The sequence below is a fragment of the Mastigoproctus giganteus genome, chromosome 11, assembly GCF_048544385.1.
Source record: "Mastigoproctus giganteus isolate SK-2022 chromosome 11, ASM4854438v1, whole genome shotgun sequence".
Lineage (NCBI taxonomy): Eukaryota > Metazoa > Arthropoda > Arachnida > Uropygi > Thelyphonidae > Mastigoproctus > Mastigoproctus giganteus.
The window spans coordinates 148,092,669-148,114,564 of record NC_143585.1 but is presented as its reverse complement, the minus strand read 5'-3'; the positions used below and the strand labels follow the sequence as shown (position 1 = coordinate 148,114,564).

The 21,896-nt window shown below is 37.9% G+C and overlaps 1 protein-coding gene across 3 annotated transcripts in view; it reads left to right on the top strand.

The window, feature by feature from the left end:
• LOC150078508 (rho GTPase-activating protein 39-like) overlaps positions 1-21,896 on the top strand; it is a 789,750-nt gene that overhangs the window by 498,202 nt on the left and 269,652 nt on the right. For all 3 annotated transcript variants that reach the window (XM_090385235.1, XM_090385234.1, XM_090385233.1), the window contains exon 9: positions 1,259-1,419. In XM_090385235.1, coding sequence (XP_090241361.1) covers positions 1,259-1,419 — 161 coding nt within the window. The remainder of the gene's footprint in view (positions 1-1,258; positions 1,420-21,896) is intronic.

The following is a 21,896-nucleotide window of genomic DNA, read 5'->3' as shown; positions in this document are numbered from 1 at the left end:
TCCAACAATCTATCCTCTGGCTGAAAGCAGATTTCTACACATTTATTCCTGCAACCATTCTTCTCAAATTTAAACCTGTGTCCCCTTGTTGTCTGAGCCAAAGTAGGGATGCCAATAATATTTATCTTACTCAATCCATTCAAAACCCTACAAACTTGAAGGTCTGTGCAAACGTTGCATGCACACAGCACCTTGCAGATGAGCGAAGAGTGTCATTGTGCAAAGACTTCATCCCGACTTGTCAAGACAGTCCTAATTTCCTTCGGCTATATTCTCACTGGAAATGAGTGTTGGGTGTTTATACAAAGAAGAAGAATGAGATTAGTGAGGGGAACACCTTGTAGGTGCCTAGTTTTCAGGTGCTGCAATTTGCAGCACTGAAGTCTTCCTTAGTAAGAATACCCTTTTGTTCCCCCTCACTAATCTCATTGTTCTTCTTTGAACTCGATCCAACAGCTCCTCCCCAACCTTTATAAAATGAGTCTTCCAGATCTGTATGCAATCACTCAAGGTGTGGCCTTAACTTTGCCTTATGTGATTTTGTGGCTCCTTCTGCCTACTGTCAAAATCCCTATATATATCATTGACAAAACCCCACAAGCTGCCATAGCTGCCCGTCTGCACTGATTGGAGAAATTTATACCTAGTTGCACAATTACCCCAGGTCTTTTTCATTCTCTACTACTTTCAGTGTTTTACCACTTTGCATGTTATTCTGGAATTACTACTATCTATGTAGTACTCTGCATTTGCCAATGTTAACTTCAGTTGCCACTTCTTAATCCATATGCCAAATTTTCCTAGATCTTGTTTCTGTGATATACGCTGATTATTGTGATTAACCACCTTGCCAACCATTGTATCAATGGTTGGTAAGGTGGTTGGTAAACAATCCTATATCTGTATTTTGATATCAAATGTGTATGTTTTGAGTAAAATTTAATTTGTAGTCTGGTGTGTGTGTGTGGACTTCCTCCTGCTTAAAGTTACCAATCTCCAGCTTTTCAAAAGCCAGAAGTTAGTCAGAACTGTATTAACTGAAGATGATGCAAACTTTATAATCACCCTGAAATTCATAATCATTACCTTCAATCACTGATCACATGAATGTTATAATTGTTAATGAGAGACTAATCAGTTAAATAGAATTTTAAAGCAAAAAAAAAATAACAAAAGAAAATAAAAAGGAAAGTGCTAAACTGACAATAGTTTGGCAGCATATAGAAAAATAATAGGTACAATGTAGATTATTTTGCAGATGTGAAAAATCCTGATTTTGGTGAAACCGATGGAAGCACTATTTTCACTTCATCGCCAGTAGTTCCTACCCATGTTTCTCATCCTCCACTTTGTCCAAATCAGCATTCTTTTTCACATAGAAAATATCTTGATTGTTCAATTCTTCCTGGAAAGTCTCAGGTAATTTAAACATTGAAGTTCTTATATAATTTTAGATAATATGCATGTAACAAAAAAAAAAATTTTTTTTTCAAAATATTTCAGTTAGTTTACCAACTAAGTGAAATTACTGGTAGACGTCTTCATAACAAACAGTTGCCAGTGCAGCTGTTTGTTATGAATAAGGCAGAAGTTGGGGAGGGGGGGGGGATTGGAATCTCCTCACCCTGTGACATTTTGTATTCTAGATCAACAAGTGTTATCCAGTTTTCCAAGCTATTTCCATGATACCATCTGTAATAAACTGTGTCTACAATTAGAAATACAGATAAGAGATGGTGGGACATGCTAGAAAAATTTGAAGACAGTTTGTACTTTTATGAACATATTGTTTGAGAGGAGCTTCAAAACATAGATCTGTGTTTATACATCCCACAGTGAATAGATGTCAACTCATTGAAATATATTTTCCTACTAATTTGGAAGAAAGAGGCAAATAAAAGCCATTTATTTCTTACATTGAACATCAATGTAAGAAATGTTGAATTTTGTTACAATGTCCATCATAACCACATTTATTTATTTACTTTATTTAATCTTGAATATCCCAGCCAAAGAGAATTTTGACTGATAGTCCCTGTGGCCTTTCTGCCCCTGAACAAAACAGTGTATTGTGTAAAAGTGAGCTCCAAAAACTGCATTTCAACTAAAGACAATTTTTTTTGTCTGGTAAGTGCTGAGTTACTGAAGTCAACATGGCTTTAGTAACCTCAGTATTGTACCACTCTATTGATATGTAAATTTCATGTACAGATGAACTTCCAAAATCTGACAACGTTGGATGTGAGCCTTTCCAAATATTGAAATTTTCTGGATTGCAGGTTGTGTTTGATGCATATTACAATGTATGGTACATCAAGAGAAAAAGTGATATATAATGTGTTTTGTCATTCCTTTATTTCTGCCACTGTTTTTGAAGAAAGCTCCAATTTGCTCTTCTGTCACTGTGATAGCAAATGGTTTTTGCCTATTGTCACTCACTTGGAGAGGTCTGGGTTCAAGTCCAATTGATGAATGGAGAAATTTCTAAATGCCTCTTCAGTCAAGGCTGTAGTCAGCCAGTCTCCAGTGAAGGAATTAGAGCTCCCCCAATGAATTCATTTAAGCTTTAAATTCATTTAAGCTGATAAATTGTTTTTCATCATCAATTAAACATACTCTGGTTATATGCTATCTGTCTTTCTTACAGAATATATTCGTGTCTCCTTTACAATTAAGTCCTCAAGTAAGTCTACTTCCTCATAATCAAAGCATTCTGCACTGGATGATCCATTTCTAGAAGGGGCCAGATTTGAGAGTATGTTACCTGACTTGGTATCAAACACTTGAGTCTCCAACAAGCCCCCAGAATTAATTGCTCCAAGGCATCAACTTGCTTCCACAGAGACTCGGTCATGCCAGATAGTGTGTTGAGTTTAATTTGTCTCTCCCCTATATTTTGCTGATAAAATGTCTCTCTATCAGCTAAGTGGCAAAATGCAATGAAAAAGGCCATAACTCACAGCAGAATTATCTCTGGCAATTGCACCATGACTCAAAACATTGGCATTATATTAGTAACTTTGTCAGATGAATCCATAATATTTTCTAATTAAAGTTTAAAATTACAAAATATCTAACTATGAATTCAAAAGAGCAATCTTTAATTATGTTATATATATTATATACAAGGTGTAGTAGTAATAAAGTTCCCGGACTGGTGCTTTTGCAGTCATGTTCGACGAGGTCGAAAACAAACAGAAGTGGTATGTTGTTGTTTAACATGTTAATGCTGGGGCAGTCCACCGGTGGATCGCTGTTCTAATGTCCACTGGGCAAAGCAATCCACCAGTGAGTCTCTGTAGCTAATTATCATCGGACGTTGCGGCCCATGGATGTCTTGTTGTGCTATGAGTCTTGTATTCAGTTTTTGGCATTAAGCGCCCAGTGTTTAAGCATTTTATCGGATTCCCCCATCCTCCATATATATTTATCTACCAAGTGTCAGCCTAGGATCAATATTTTTTATTTTTTGAGGTTTGTGTGGGTTATATAAAATCATAGTAGTTGGAATAGAAAAAGGAACCAACAGTTGACAGTTTTTATTTCGAATATAATTATTTTTGCTTACAGTGAATTATGTTGAAGCATTCTAGTCACAAAATGGACTGATTTTCACAATCTTGACAAAATATTTTAACTTTTTTGCCTTCTGGTCTGCTTCTTTCTTTCCTTCTTTTTCAGAAATTTCTTGTAACACTCCCTGCAACGTTTCCTAACTTTCCTTGCTTGACCTTCCATTTTAGAAAAAGTATGAATTCTGCTCAACACTGAACCCTGAGAGACTCCACTAATGTTATTAGTGCAGTCCCTCAGGGTTCAGTGTTGGGTACATTGTTGTTTTCTGTATTTATAAATGATATTGATGATGGTACATCAGGCTTATGTCCAAGTTTGCAGATGATATGAAGGTTGGCAGGGTTGTTAATGACACTAATGGCAGTACATTGCTGCAGCAGGATCTAGAAAAGTTGAACAGATGGGCTGAGAGGTGGCAAATGAAGTTTAACATTGACAAATGTAAAGTACTACATATGGGAAGCAGTAATCCCAGAGTAACATATCAACTGTGGTACCACACTGACAGTGGTAGAGAATGAAAAGGACCTGGGGGTAATTGTGCAGGCAGATATGAAGTTTTCTGTTTTCTGGCAGATATGACAGTCTGCAAGAGTAGCTCATGGTGTTTTGTCAATGATATACAGGAATTTTTCTAGCAGGAATAAGGAGAGTAGCTCATGGTGTCTTGTCAATGATATACAGGAATTTTTCTAGCAGGAATAAGGAGATGATTATCCCCTTGTATGAGGCAATGGTCAGGCCACACCTTGAGTACTGTATACAGGTCTGGAGGCCTCATTTTAAGAAGGATGTAGAGCTGCTGGAACGAGTACAGAGAAGGGCAACAAGATTAGTGAATGGAACAAAGGGTTGCTCTTACGAAGAAAGGCTTAAGTTTTGCGAATGACAGTGTCTGGAGCCTAGGCACCTGCGAGATGATCTGATTGAGGTGTATAAAGCCTTGAATGGTTTGAGCATGCTCAATGCAGATGAAATTCTTCCTCTTGCTCAGAATAATCGCTTGAGATTGCATAAATTCAAACTGAGGAAAGACGGTTGTAGGATAGATGTGCGGAAGTTTGCGTTTAGCCAGCGGGTGATTGATTGCTGGAACAAACTTCCATCTGTCATTGATAGCTTAAATAGATTCAAGGCAGAATGTGACAAACATTTGGAGCGAGTGGATGGGTGAAATAAGGGTTTTTTTTTTTTTTTGTTTTTTTTTGGCTGATGCTATATAAGCTTGCTTTCTTGCATCATGTGCCTTTGCTAATGCTAATGCTCTGCCAGGTGCCTTTATTACTTTAGTAGTAGTAGTCTCACTATTCAATAAACTGTATTGTACTTGCTCGGAATTGAAGGATGGATGGACGATTATTAGTCCTAAATTTACTCTGTGCCACCCATGCGTTGACTAGCATGGTACCAAAGACGATCTCCATTGCAGCTTTTTTATACTATTTTACGGTTTTACGCAGGCTACTATAATATGACTCCATTTGGGCAGATATATCCACTCCCTTCTTTGCTTGATTGTAGCCAGTGGTGAGCTGTGAATATTTTAACAATGGGCTCGCAGTTTTTCCGACTTTATACCGAGTAAATTTGATCGGTCACGGAAATGACGCCATCCGTGACTTCTACTAGAGGTGCTTCGCACGCTCACACTACTAGTAGTGTGATTAGATCGTGATGCATTTTTCGTGACTGGTATGATATCTTGAGTCAGTGGCGGATTTAGGGAGGTGGACAGATGCGATTTATAACCCCCTTAATCATGCATATAAGTGAATGTGTAAAACATTCCTAGGTCTATATAAAAAAAAAAAAAAATTTTAAATCTGGTCGTCATGCTTTGCCTTACGATGATAACTGGATACGACAGTGTCTGGACTTCTAACTTTTTAGAATTTTTGAATACTATGACGTCGCGATCATGCTTCCTGAAGTTACTACTGCAGTAAGTATGATTGCAACAATACAAATATTTGTCAACAATTTCTTTTTTCGTCTCGCATTTTTGTTACATTCCATTGTTAGGTACCCCTAACAGCTGCTTATGTCGCTTCAACTACAAGATCAGTACATCAATCGGTGCTATTTAGATACGTTGCACTCGCAAGTATGCATCTCTTACTTTAGTTATCCTAAATCCATTGTACGTTGTCTTCCAGAAATTATGAAAACCTGTGAATGATCAATAAAATATTTACAATAAGAAAGCTCTTTTATTTCGTAATTGATACATACAAATCAAAATACCTAAAAGAAACGCGAAGGATGTTTCGCATAAACCATCTACTCTGCGTGCTCGACACATGCGCAACTTTTTTATTTGTCCAATTTTTATAATGGATACCAGTAGCGTAGCTACCCTTTTTCGGGCCCGGAGGCAAAGAACATGTTCGGGCCCCTACTTAATTAATGAAAATTGCAAAAACAGGAGAGAGCCAAAGACGCCGGGCCTGGAGGCAATTGCCTTGCCTGCCTACATGGTAGCTACGCCACTGACGGATACATTTTTTTCATGATAAAATTTTAATATTGAGAATGAAAAATAACACAAAATATTTCCCATATCACAAATTACATAAAAACTATCACAAAACATTCCACAATATAAAAATAAATATTACATAAAAAACAAACTACACTAGAAAAAGTACCCAAAAATCACAGATTACATGAAAAAAATATATTTCACAAATATTCAAGAAAAATTTATTCTAAAAAGTGCCAATTTACTTCTTTATTAAGTAAATCTACAACAAATTAATATTTGTTGTCGATCTTCTGCTTTGCTCAATAGCTGAGCGATGATTACAGAGGATTGATTTGATGTAACAATCGGGATCAAATTGAAGCAATGGTTTGCCATTTAGATAAGAGCTAAGAGGTATGGTCATTGTAATCTGCAATGTGTTTAATTGTCACAATATTATTCATTACGCTGAAAGCTCACTCAGCTTCAGCACTGCTAATCGCAGTGGTTTCAAAGATATTTTCTGGCTTTCTTAATTAAAAAGGGAATTTCACTCGATTTTAAAGATAAACTATCTTTGACAAAATCTCTAAAATCATTAATTTTTATTTCATATTTTTTATCAGAAAACTTAAATCTCTTATTCGGTTTTCACCGTCTTCCCACCGAGACGAAAGTTCTTTCATATTCCCGATTTCCGGTAGCATATGTTTAAAATTTCTTTCAATGGTATCGTTATTTTCTTTATTTAATTTAAAATTACTCCATTGCATTAATAACTTATCCTTTAAGGATAAAACAATGCCTTTAATAACTTGTCACGAGGTAATTTTTTTTTTACTTTCAATTTTGATTCCTTCAAATTCTTTCCACTTCAGCATGCTCTCAATTTTAGCTTCAGAATTTTTCAAATTAGCAATAGCATTAATAGTTCGAATTATTAATTTATCTGCTTTTACCATAGTGATTCTGTAAAGCTTCTGAAAGGTAAGAGAGCTCCTGCAGGATGTCGATCATTACTGCTAAATTGTTAAGAAATTCCAAATTTAAAGGTCGATTTAATAATCTGGATTATTTAACTTCTGATTCAAAATGTTTGCACAAAGCGGGAATTCCTCCAACGCACAATTGCCGTCAGCAAGCTAAAAGCTGCTCATCATGGCCCGAACACACGACCGATCTTTATAGTTTCCACATCAAGTTCTTTAGCAATCATCCTTAATTTGCGCTAGTTTTTTGGAGATTGGTAATAGTTTTTTAATTATTGCCTGTATGCCATTATATTTTGGAACATTTTCTACAGAGTGAAAGGCTCGACAGAGTTTCAAAATCTGCCACCATTTCATCTTCATAAAGTTTATATAATATCTTAGTTTCCTCAATTCCCCCCCCCCACATTGCTACTATCACTAGTTCTTTGAATACAGTGCAAAATATCGGAATCACGCGAATATTCTGCTACTGTGACCATGTAAACATAGACAGGAGAAATTAAGTGTGGATCACTCACTTCTCCGAAAAACATACACCCGTTTGTCCGAGTAAAGGGAACCACAACACACGTCGACCAGGGGCTATTATCCGTGTCGGAATCTTCTTAATCCTCTGACTGACTATGGAAAGCATATTGACTAGCGCGACTTCTCAGTATGTGACTGCATAGGTTTTTATGGACACCACTAACATTGTGAAACGGTAATCCCTTTCACCCCTAATTTGCACTTTCTAATTATCTAAATTGCCTAAAGGCCAGAGGTGAGAACAATGCGTACAAAGTTGTCTCTCCTAATCCGCTCGTTACATGGAAATTTTCTTCATTCAACAGAAACTATTTTAAATGTAATTACCAATGTAATTACAGAAGTTCAAGTCCAATGTCAACAAATATCTTCTTTCGTCTTCTCAACCTCCAACCCAAGCACGGTACTAAGTACTATAGGTTCTAATACCTCTCGTGTTTGGGTTTCACATAAAAAAAAGTGTGGGGGGGGAAATAAAAAAAAATTCGGTATAAAGAAGTTTGTTAAATTGAGGTCTGACTAATTAAATCAAAAATGAAGCAATTTTAAAATGCTGGGAATGGGCCCCCCTCGCCCCACCATAGTTTCGGCTCTGGATACTCAATAAGTGCATTCAGGATTTTATTTGAAAAATAAATGATTGTCTCAAAAATGGGCTCGCAAATTTAAAAAAAAATAACAATGGGCCCTCGCGAGCCCACTATAGCTCACCACTGATTGTAGCTGATAATAACATCGCTATTATCAGCTACAAGTTTCTTGATTTTTTCTCCCTTTTTATTGTTCTTTCCTGTCTCAATAATTTTACACTGATGAGTTTTGCTTGTTGTTAGCATCATTACTGGTGTTTTATCGATCCATTTCATGATTTTCACTCCTTTGTTATTCTCAAGAGTAATTATATCTCCCCATTTCATTTTTTTTTCCCTGTAATATTCCTCGGTATTCCTTTTCGATTGCTTCTTAGAGTCCCACAGAGAAAGGTTTTCTTTTCTAATAACTCTTGCACTAGAGGGAAACTGGTGTAAAAATTATCCGAATAACGGATACGTCCTTCATTGAGCAGATTAGCCATCGGTTTCATTGAGACAGCATGGGAATGTCCTTTACCTTCCACTGAATCACCCTTTCCGGTATAAATAGAGATTCCATGAGTATATCCCTCGGGCAAACATAATTTATAAAATTTGATCCAATATTTGAGATTTGTTAGGGGTATACTGGCGAAAGAGTAGCCTTCCACGCCAAGGGATCAAACTTTCATCAATTACCAAGTTTTTTCCTGGCTTTAACATGCTTTGAAAATTCCTTTTAGCTTTATCTAATAAAATTCTGATTTTGTTTAGACAGTATTGTCCATTTTCAGTTTTGTTGTCAGAGAAATGCCAATATTTCAGCAGATCTAGGAAACTCTCTCTACTCATAGATTTCCTAATGAGATTATTCAAGTATAAATCTTTTTTTGACCAGTATAATCTTATATCTGGGACATGAACAATTCCCATTATCAATAATATTCCAAGAAATTTTTCCATTTCTGGTTCAGTGGTTGGTCTCCAATCAGCTTTCTTCTTTTTGGGTGTTCGTATATTACTAGCTGCTGATGACAAACAGTACTGTGCATATCTGTTGGTTTCAGTCACCATCATCTGAAAAATATCTTCAGTTAGAAACAGTTTGTATATATGGTAAGGTTGGTTCAAATCAACATCAACAAGGATTTCAGCATCTTTATTATATTCATTAATTGAAATTTTAGGTTTTCCTACCTCTTGCCAAATAACAATTTCAAACTTAGATGCATTGGAGATTACTTGAGAATTTGGGTCATTATTTTCATCATTTTCATCAGATCCTTCTGAGGTTTGGATCTTATCATCACCATCACTGTAATTGTAATATGTCTAAATCATCCAATTCTGACCCGTCGTCGGATTCATCACTAAAGAAATATTGTGGCTTCTCTTTTGTCCACAAGTCCAAATCTGTTCTCGATGTCCCTGGACGATTTTCATTTTGTTTTTGGCCACCTTTTTCTTTCAAAAGAGGTACATCTGAATCATTACTATCACTTATATTCATCAAAAATTCTTTGTCTTTAGCTCATTTTCCATAAAAAGAGGAGGGATTCATTTCAAAACATTTTAGAAATAGGTATCTATAAATATGATAAATGAAAATTCAAAATATCTAAAGAGTTTACCTCAATCTCTAGATTATAGTGGAGAAATGTTCTCCACACGTGCACATATTTGAAATGAAGTCAATAACTATTATCAGTCTCACAGAGTACGAACAAATTGGAAAACAGTGCTTGTCGCGGTACTAGGAAGTAATTCGAGCATGTGCATTGGTGACTCACTGGCGCTTATCCCCGTTCATTGACAATAATTAACACTACAGGGTGGGGTGAACCACTGGTGGGTTGCTATCAAATTTTCACAAAAAACAAATGACAACCCGTTTTTCTTGCACATACTATGTGATTTGTCACATAAATGAACCAAATAATGAAAAAAACACAGTTGTCATTTGGGAAATAAAAGTCGTGAGTCTATCTGTCTCTTTGGCCTCACGTTAAATAAACACCCCAGCAGGAACGTGTTAAACTTCCTCCAACAGACAGTGGCACAGATTGTCTAGTAGGCTGATAGGATGCAAGTAACAACCAGTTTTTTTAGTAGCTTTAACATTCTGTGTAATGGTTTTGCAATGGTGTACTGAACGATTATCAAATTTTGCTTGAAACTGGAAAAATCTGCAACAGAAACATATGAAATGTTAAAAACTGTATGTAGTGATGAAATGTTAAGTTAATTGTGTGTTTCAATGGTATAAGTAGTTCAAAGATGGACATAAGGATGCTCACAATGACACAAGAAGTCAGCTTCTGTCAACCTCTCAAAATGAGGACAGAGTTGCAAAAGTTAGGGAAATGGAGGCAAGAATTGTCGGGTGACTCTCAGGATAATGGCTGATGAGTCAGGATATAAGGAGACAGTTCATCAACTTCTGCATGATGATTTAGGGAAAAGAAAGGTTTGTGCAAAAGTTGTGTGCACAACACCTTGCAGATGAGCAAAGAAGTGAAGACTGTCATCATGCAAAGACTTCATCCCGACTTGTCAAGACAGTCCTAATTTCCTTCGACTGTATTTTCACTGGAAATGGGTGTTGGTTGTTTATACAAGGGCATCACCAAAGCCCAAAAGGTTTTCTTTATATAAGTCCATGATCAAGACGATGCTGGTCATGTTTTTCGACAAACTAGGGTGTGATATGCAAAGTATTTTTATTTAATGGCGAGAGAATTAATGCTGCTTTCAACTTACAGGTGCTTCAAAGACTATTGTGGCCTCACTTTCTACTTACAGGTAAGTGCTTCAAAGACTATTAAAACACTTGTAAGTAGAAAGTGATGCCACAATTTCAAGAGAAAGGCTGCTGGTTCTTGTTGCACAACAATGCTCTCCACCCATTCTGCATTTGTTGTGACATTTCTGATGAAATATTACATTGTACAAATCAACTATCCATCCTATTCTTCTGATCTAGCACCATTGGACTTCTTCCTATTTTCCTAAGGTGAAAACTGCCTTCAAAGGAAACAGATTTTGGGGTGTTGAAGACATTTTCTTTTTCTTTTTTTTTAACGAAAAATGTAACTGAACAGAACATCATCTCTTTGGACACCTTCACTGCTTCTTTTTAGAAACTTTTAGAATGATGTAATGAGTACATTCAATCAGGTGATGATTACTTTGAATAAAAATAAAACGATTTTTGGGCTCCTTCACTTTGTGTTCTTGCTATTGCACCTATCTGTCAACTTTATTGATCGTGAGTAATTATACAAGGTGTGTATAATTTATACACACCTTGTATGTATAAATTATACTGTTTAGTACACTAAGTAAAGTTCTACAAGGGAATTCTTACTTATGATTGACTTTACTACAGGACTCTCTTTTCTTTCAGGAGACACAGATCGTATGGTAGATATAAGATAGTCTGTAGCCACAAAGGACGTTAGGCAAGCAAAGGCAGATTATATGAAATCTTGGCAAAGGATTCAAAGAAAGACAGTAAAGACTTCTTTACTTATGTAAACTCTAGAAGGAAAGGGATGAATCAGATCAGTCCACTTGACATCGACAATGCAATTGGTGATGAACCTGCTGAGGTAGCTGACAAACTGAATGAGTATTTTGCATCTACATTCGCGCATGAGAAGTCTCTAGTAAAGTGGACGCCAGCAGCTTATCAAACTCTGGCAGGGAGATAAATGATTTTGTAATAACTGAGAGCAAAGTGGAGGAGAAATTGTTGAAATTTAATATAACAAAGGCACCTTGGGGTGGATGGGATCTATCCAGTTATATTAAAGGAAGTAAGCAAACCCTTAGATGAATTATGAAAGCTTCCTTAGACTCAGAGGAGGTTCCCATAGACTGCAACTGTGTAAATGTGTCCCCACACAAAGGGGGGGGATAAAAGGGTGACCCGAGTAATTACAGACCTGTTAGTTTAACAGAAGTTAAACTAACAGGAAAATAATGGAGTCACTGGTTAAAGAAGCAATGCAGGATCATCTAGACAAGACTGCAGTTATAGGTTGGACACTGCATGGGTTTGTTAAGGGGAAGTCTTGTCTGACAAATTTGATTGGATACTGTGATGTGGTCATAAAGGAACTGGATGCAAAAAATAGCTTTGTTATCATATACATGGATTTTAGGAAAGCTTTTGATACTGTTGCACATGGAAGACTTCTGTACAAATTAGAGCAGTATGGCATTAAGGGCAGTGGTGTATTCACACCGGAATGCACCAGAATAACATTCCGGTATTCTTTCTAAATGTCATAATAGAAAATCATTAAATTTATACACCTAATATTATTAAACAGTGGCATAATCAAAGGGGAGGGAGAAATATCTATTTTACCCATTGTTACTAAAAATATATATTAATAGTAATCTTTAAAATTAATAGATTTATTTAAAAACATAAATATAACGTTTGCAATGAAACTTGAACGTTTCTTACTAAAGTACGTGTTAGATAAAGAGATCCAACGACTGAGATATACTTTGATGTGTGCAAATGCTGCATTTTGATTTGCCATAAGCTGAACACTAGAACTGGTTGTTCTATGAACCATGAGTCTGAAGTCTGATTCAGTTACTGTACAATCGACGTAGCATTATCATATAGTCTTCTGGAGAATGAGCGTTCCGGCAGTATTTTTTTTATGAAAAGCATTCTGGTACTATTTTTTTTAGCAATACACCTCTGATTAAGGGCAAGTTGCTACAATGGATAAAAGGATGGTTGAGTGGGAGAAGACAGAGAGTGGCAATCAATGGACACTGCTCTTCATGGACTAATGTTATTAGTGAAGTCCTGCAGGGTTCGGTGTTTGGCCCATTGTTGTTTTCTGTATTTATCAATGATATTGATGAAGGTATATCAGAGTTAATGTTTGCAGACGATATGAAGGTTAGCAGGGTTGTTAATGACAGTAATAATAGTACACTACTGCAACAGGATCTGGAAAAGTTGAGCAGATGAGGTTAAAGGTGGCAACTGAAGTTTAACATTGACAAATAGAAAGTACTGCATATGGGTAACAATAGCACCAGAAGAGCATATCAAGTGTATAGTACTACACTCAGGTTAGTAGAGAATGAAAGGGACCAGGGAGTAATTGTGCAGTCAGATATGAAATTTTCTGAGCAGTGCAGATGGCCTGCAAGAGTAGCTCATGGTGTCTTATTATTACAATGGATTCCAGTTATTTGGGCCACAGGTTAATCGGATAGCCATTTATTTGGGACAAATCTTAAAAAACAGAACCCAATCAAGAAAATAGCCAGGGTTTACTTCACTTAATTGGGACAACATGCCATTTAATCAGGGCAAGAGACTGCAGCACTGGAGATTACCTTACGATTGTCTCCGACCTTACCATGTAGTTCAGTCAGATTTATGGAGATCACAACAATAAAACAATTAGCAGTCACCTGTTTATCTGGCTTTTCTCTTAGTACAATCTGTCATAAACGGATAGTAAACTCGATCTTATTGATTTTGGGATAATACCGACAGCCGGAATTCTATGGGTTATTGTGGTGAAATGTGTTTACACGTCCATGAAATCTTCAATCATATAAAAAAATTAATTTTCAGAATCTTCTCTTCATTCCTATTTTTAAAGCTTCATAACTTGTTACTTTGTTCTCACTTACGCATATCGTATTACTTGCAATTTGTGTTCTTTGTTATTGATTGCTTATCTTTTTACTATTTTAAATTTTAACTTCCCCCACAAATGTCAGTGAACAGAAATGTCAACTAGTTAGTATGTCCATATTACAGTACGTATTAATTATTCCGATTATCGCTTATATTCTTCAGATTTTCACGTATCATTTAATTTTTTAATTGGTAAGGTAATAAAGAGTAAATTTGTACTTAATATATCTTTACTTTTATAGCCTGTGGATAATATTCCTCTTATTTTTGCTAATTAGAATCGCTGTTTAATAGAATTAAAATTCAATTCACAAATATGATCACAATGACCAGCGCTTACTACACATCGTATAGTGAATGGTACTTTACTATGGTGACTCCATCATAATGTGATTTGATTGAACAGTGAACCAATTGTAAAGCGGGGTCCATTGTATTTTTAACACTTTTTACATGAAACTTCGGATAACTGGGGCAGCTGCCTAATCAGGCCAAAATGCACTAGTCCCGATATGTCCCAAACAACCAGAATTGACTGTATTATTATTATTATTGTTGCTCTTATATTATTTCTCCCTGATTGGGGGTTTCCACTCTGTAACGGGTACTGTTACCAAATACACAGGGCGGTTGTAATGTCTGGTGTTACTGTTGGTCCAGGAAATCTCTGACTATCCTAGGTGGTCAGGATTGCAACTTTCTGGAGTTCTTTGTAGATGTTCTCTGGGAGACCTATTGCTGCTAGGGTGCTATGTAGAGTCGTTGGTACCATACCAATGGTTGACACGATGATCAGGATGGTTGATACTTCTTGCATATGCCACATCTCCTTGATCTCATGTCTCAGGTTCATGTACTTCCTAATTTTTTCCTCATGCGTTTTTCTGGACATTACTAGTGTTGGGCACTGCTATGTCAATCATGTAGGTAGCCTTTTCCATCTTGTCCACAAGGGTTATATCTGGTCTGTTGTGCGGGATTGTCTGATCTGTTATTATGGCACGGTCCCAGTACAGCTTGTTGGTTTGGGTGTCTAGTACTGCCTGGGATTCGTACTTGTAGTATGGTACACTTTCTTTGGTCAACTGGTATTTCCTCACTAACTTCTGATGTATTATCCTGGCTACCTAGTCATGTCTATGAGTGTACTCAGTCTGAGTGATCACCTTGCACCCCGCGGTGATGTGTTGGATCGTTTCTGAGGTCAGGTGACATCGTCGACATGTGTCATCTGACATTCTGGGCTCCTTTGCGATGTAGATTCTGATGTTGATTACCTGGTCTTGGATGGCCAGCATGAATCCTTCATTCTCGGGGAACAGCGTCCCACTTGTGAGCTATGCATTGGAAGCAATGTTATCGATGTGATCTTGATGGCAGTCATTGTAGTCTCTGCCATGGAGTATCTTCTTTGCCCACCTTTCTAACTTCGTTTCTTGTGCTGCCTTGGCGGGAGGGGTTCCTCGCTTAGGTTGACTGGGGTATACCACTTATCTATCTTCCTTATGGCCAGGTGGGCAGGAGCAGCAGTGCATAGCACACGCTTCTTGATTAGACCAGGGTTCGAGCCTGTGACCACCAAATACGGAGGATGCGGAAAGGTCAGGGAATGACCACCACATATCCCTGGAGCAATATGGCCTTAGTTGCTAATGCTCCTAAAAAACCAAATAACAACAACAACAACGTTATGGCCTGGTGGAGTGGTGCTGTGTTGTTCTTGAAGTAATCAAGTAATCTTTCAGGTTAATTATTGCTGTTTTCTGTTGCTCTATCAGGCCCCTTCCTCCCTCTTTCCAAGGTATTGTTAGTCCCTCCACTGCTGACTTCGGGTGGTGTTGGCGACTCTTGGTCATCGTTGCCCTTGTCTTTCACATGATATCTTCTAGCTCGCTGTTAGTCCAATCTATGACCCCGAATGTGTATGTTAGTACTAGAGCTGCATAGGTGTTTATGGCTTTAACTGTGTTCTCTCCATTCAATTTCGGTTGAATATTTTTCAGTCAGGCACCTCTTGATTTCCTTGTGTTCTAACTGCTCAGCCTGCATCATCCCTAGCTATTTGTAGGTCTCTCCTTCTGTCATAGCTTCGATCTCTTTACCAGTCAGCAGCTGGTAGTTTTGGCCAACTAATTTTCCCTGGGGCATTGTGTGGGTCTTGCATTTGTCTTGACCAAATTCCATCCTGATGTCCTTGCTGAATTCTTCAGTGATCCGGAGTAGTTGCTGGAGTTGCTTCTCGGTTGCCGCGTAGAACTTGATGTTATCCAAGTACATCAGTTGGGTGAGGGTGTACAGGTTCTTTCTTCCTTCTTTGAGGTTATATCCATATTGCTGCCATTGAGCATGGTGGATAGCGGGTTGAGTGCTAGACAGACCATAGTGGGCTCAGAGCATCTCCCTAAAAGATTCCTTTTCTAATGGGGATTGGCCTGGTTGTGATGTTTTCGACCTTAATGGTGGTAGTCCATTTCGCCATTGTTGCTCCTAGGAAGTTTGTCACTATCGGATTGACCTTGTAGACCTTCAGGGTCTCTATTAGCCAGCTATGAGGTACGGATTCGAAGGCCTTGCGGTAATCGATGTAGGCTGTGTATAGGTTGGTGCTTCTTGAAGGCTTGCTCCATAACTATGGCATATATGGTTAATTGCTCCTTGCATCGTTTGCTCCTCCGCTTGCATCCTTTCTGTTGTTCGGCCATTATGTTCTGACTCTCTAAGTGGTCTGATATCTTCTTGGTTATGCAGCTTGTCAGGATCTTGTACATTATTGGGAGGCATGTGATTGGCCTGTATTTCACCAGGTTTCTTGTATCTTCATCTTTAGGCTTCAGATATGTGACTCCTTCAGTGAGAAACTTCAGGATTGTCTCCGGGTGCCTTATCATTCGAGTGAACAGCTCTGCTAGGTGCTTGTGTGTGCAGGTGAGCTACTTGTACCAGTAGTTGTGGATGTTATCAATTCCCGGGATTCGCCAGTTGTGGGTGTTCCTGATCAACTGTTTTACTTCTTCTCAAATCTCCCACTCTCTCATCTCTTGTACGTCCTTCGTTTTCTTCCGTTCTACTTCTATCCAGGGTGCTCGTCTGTTATGTCTTACTTCACTGCTTCAGATATTTCCCCAGAACTCTTCAATCGTCTTCTTCTCGGGTGGTCTGTTTCCTGCTTTCTCATCATCACCCAGTTTCCTGTAGAAGGCTCTTTGATACAAAGAGCTCCCAGAATCATTGGGATTGTCTCTGGGTGCCTTATCATTCGCATAAACTGCTCTGCCAGGTGCTTGTTGTGTGAAAATGAGCTTCTTGTACCAATAATAGATAATATGGATGTTATCTATTCCTGGAGTTTGCCAGTTTTGAGAGTTCTTGATCGTCTGTTTTACTTCTTCCTGAATCTCCCACTCTCTCATCTCTTGTGCATCCTTGGTTTTGTTGCGTTCTAGTTCTGTCCAGGGGGCTCGACTGTTATGTCTTACTTCCCTGCTCCATATGTTGCCCCATAGCTCTTCAATCGTCTTCTGCTCGGGTGGTACATTCCCGTCTTCTCCTAGACTCCTGTAGAAGGCTTTTTGGTCCTCATCGAAGATTCAGTTGTTTATTTTCCTCTGGGAGCTCTCTTTGTATCAGCATAGTCTCTTGCTTCAGTGTGTCCAAGTATTCTCCTATTCTCTGATTTCTGATCTCATATTTGCTGTGGACGCTGTCTCTCTTGAGGATGCTCTTCACCTTTCCAATCAATTTCTTACTTCTATTACCCTGTTGGTACTGGGTCAACTGACCTATCTTGACTCTTAATTCTTCTATCTTCTGCTGTAGTCTTCTTTCCCAAGCTGGCGGTTCCTTCTGTTTTTGGTTCTTCTGCTGCTGGTCTCTCGTTTCTTTACTAGTGGCTGCTATGACAGCACAGTATATGGCTGTGTGGATAGCCTCCAGCATTGCACCATTGTTGTCAATGTAACGTGGCATTATTTTCCGATTGAGGTGGTCTGCTACTCTCCACAAGATTTTATTTGGCCTCTGCTTGGGTATCACTTGGGTTCTTGTGTGGTCCATTCCTTTGAATTCTGTTAGGGTCTCCTTCCACTCGTCTTCTGTTCTGGATAGTATGACTTCGTCTCTTTCCACTTCAGCTACTCTGGGTTGTATTTCTTCTTGTTGTTCCTCCTCTGGTTCCAGATTGACCATGTCCTTTGTGCTTTGTAGTTGATCGCTGACATCCTGCTTGATTTTTTCCAAGATGGCAGGAGCTATGATGTTCTTCGTGATGATGGTTCTTCTTTGGTCTGCTAATCGCTGTTCGGTGACCTGAATATCTGGGTATCGTTCCAACTACATGGTATGTAGTCACGATCTGTACATTGTCACATCAGTCTCTAGCCTGGTTATTTCATAGTATTCTTGCATGATGTACGTATTCGTTTTAATGCTCCACTTCATGCATTGGCATTTTCTTCCTTCCTGTGATGCCACAGTTGCACAAGAAACACTTCCAGTTGGTGGGGCTGGATGGTCTTTCCCTTCTGTTGTGGTAGGCTTACGGAGGACAGCACCACTTGCTCCATTGTCTTGCTCGGGAGACTGTCTCCAACTTTTCGAACCAGCCCCCTCAGCCAATTATTATTATTATTATTATTATTAGCTGTATGGTGCAAGGAAGCCTTAGACTTATGCTGCACCATCCAAAAAAAATTCCCGAGTTACCCTGAGAGAGGAAGCAAGAGTCAGAAGTAGAAAGGAATCACCAAGAAAGAGAAGAATGATGATATTCAGTTCGGGATATCATCATTCATCCTGTATATCATCAATGATATACAGGAATTTTGCTACCAGGGAGAAGGAGATGATTTTGTGATAACTGAAAGAAAATTAGAAGAGGAAATTGTTGAAGTTAAACCTAAAAAGGCACCTGGATTGAATGCAGTCTATCCAATTAGCATTAGCAGAGGCATATGATGCAAGAAAACAAACTTTTAGAGCATCAGCCAAAAAAAAAAAAAAAAAAACCCTTACCTCACCCATCCGGTCACTCCAAATATTTGTTTAGTTCAGCCTTAAATTTATTTAAGCTATCAACTTCTACAACAACAGATGGAAGTCTGTTCCAGCAATCAACTACCCGCTGGCTAAAGGCAAACTTCTGCACATCTGTTCTACAAGTCTTTCCTCAATTTGAATCAATGACCCGCCAGGTTCTTAATCTGAACAAGTGGAAGTATTCCATCAGCATTAGCATTAGTAGAGGCATATGATGCAAGAAAGCAAGCTTATGCAGCATCAGCCAAAAAAACACTCCCATTTCACCCCTCCCTTCATTCCAAATGCCTGTCTAGCTCAGCCTTAAATTTATTTAGGCTATTAGCTTCCACAACAAAAGATGGAAGCCTGTTCCACCAGTCAACTACCCTCTGGCTAAAATCAAATTTCTGCACATCTATTCTACAACTATCTTTCCTCAATTTGAAACTGTGCCCCCTCAGGGTCTTAGTCTGAGCAAGAGGAAGAATCCCATCAGCATTCAGCTTGCTCAACCCATTCAATGCCTTATACACCTCAATCAGATCACCTCGCTGGTGCCTAGTTTCCAGATGCTGCAACTTGCAGACCTTAAGCCTGATTATACCTTCATCAATATCATTGATAAATATACAAAACAATAATGAGCCCAACACCGAACCCTGGGGAACTTCACTAACAACATTTTTCCACGAAGAGTAGTGTCCATTGATTACCTCTCTCTGTCGTCTCTCACTCAACCATCCCTTTACCCATTGTAGCAACTTACTCTTAATGCCACACCTCTCCAATTTGTACAGCAGTCTTCCATGTGCAACAGTATCAAACGTTTTCCTGAAATCTAAGTATATGATCTCAAAATTATATTTGACGTTCAGTTCCTTTGTGACCACATCATAGTATTTTCCAAGTCTGTTCCTTGGAAAATAATGGAATCACTAGTTAAAAAAGTAATGCAGGACCATCTAGACAGGAATGCAACTACACTGCAGCCACAGCAGAGATTTGTTTAGTGGCATCCTTTTCTGACCAATCTGATTGGTTACTATGATGCAGTTACCAAGGAACTGGATGCAAAAAATAATTCATATGTATACTTTGATTTCAGGAAGGCTTTTGATACTGTTACACGTAAAAGACTGCTGTATAAACTGGAGCAATATGGCATCAGTTCCGGCCTTAGCAAATACAGGGCCCAATTGGAGCATGCTGATGGTCCCCCCCCCTTGAAAAATTCAACATTAACCCCTCAATATTTTGAAATAATGAAAAACTAAAAATATTAAAAATTCTTTTATTATTTTATATTATTGCAGTTAAAAATTGACTAGACATTTTGTTAATATAAATAAAACTAATCAGAAGGATATTTTTCTGGCCTTTTTATCAGCAAAATCTTTCATAATTTTCTCAAAATTTAAATTCTTTGCTACGTTTCTTTCAATAGATAAAATTGCAAGGCTTCTTTCTTGAAGCGTCATCGACCTCAGATATGTTTTTATTAACTTTAATTGGGAAAAGCTTCTTTCTCCTGATGCTACAGTCACTAGGATCATTAAAAATATTCTTAGCAATATGAATAAATTTGGAAATCCAGTGGCTCTTTCTTTAGTTGCGAGAAATTTTAAAATATTTAAAGGTTTTCGAAGCACGATTCTGGATGAATTGGTTTCCGTGCTTTCATTTCCTCCATAAGAATGTGGCCATCAATATCTGCTACCTTCACAGACTTGACCAATTTGTTGCTCTCAATGATTTTGGCGTCTGAAAGTGCAATTCCTAAATCTGCAGCGTGATTTCTTAGCTCTTCCTTTGGAATTCTTAGAAACTTACCCAAGAAACCAAAAAGATTATTATGTTTTACTAACTGCTCAAAACGTGGCTCTAGAGACTGCAAAGCCTTGTCTAAGATTTGATTAAAGCAGTTTACCTTGTAAGCTTCCTTCGGATTTGTTATAGGTTCATCAGCAGGCTCGTAATTGAAGTGTTTCTTTCTTTTTTGTAATCTTCCAGGAGATACTTCCAATTCTGTTGCAAGTTCTGTGGCAACAACTAAGACTTGTTTAAAGCCAGTCTCTCTGACATCCAGTGCAGAAGCTTTTTAAATGAAGAAAGAGCTGTAGCAAGATTTGTAGAATCACTTTGCAGTTCTTTAATAACAAATTTTACTTGAAGCAACAAATCCTGCCAAAATAATGAAACAAGAAACTTGTATTCCTTGATCTGGGTAGCTAGTGATTCAGCTTCACTTCTTGCTTGGGCATCTTCTGATGTTTCTGCTATTTCCAAAAGTGCATCATAGAAATCACCGACTTGATACCTTAAAGCCTTCACGCTTTGCATTTGACACTCCCACCTTGTTTCACAGAGAGGCTTTGCAGAAAGACCCTTCACATATTTTATGAAAAATTATCATCTCTTTGTTGATGCTGAAAAGAGCACGTACAGATGTTGAAGTGTCTCAATAAAGGTAACTGTGACAATCACAAGGTATAAAAAATGCTCTTGAATTTTCCTGTAAAAGTCGTGCCTGAACACCTGAAACTGTTCCTCTCATATTAGCTCCATTGTCATAACCTTGACCTCGGATATTAGTTATGTCTAATCTTAATATTTCGAGTTCCTGTTTCAGCACATTGTACAAATTTTCTCCAGTACTGCTCTTTACATTGATAAATTTTATAAACTGTTTATACACACCGACTGGTGTATTGGGCATTTTCCATCAAAGATGTATCTAATCGTCAGGGACATTTGTTCCTGATAACTGGTGTACAATCAAGAATAAAAGCAAAATACTTGGCTGATTTTATTTGCCTAACAATAGTGTTTCGTACTGCATCTCCCATGATACCCAGGAGCTCATTGTGAATTTGTTTTCCGAGGTAGTGGTCCTGAATATCTTTATCAGAAATTCATCATAGATGCTCTTGAATAATGGGGTCGAATTTTCCTAGTAATTCTGTAATACCAAGAAAGTTTCCATTGTTGGAATTTCCCACTTGTTCAACAGAGCCACGAAAAGTCAAATTACACTCTGACAAAAATTGAACAACAGCAACTAA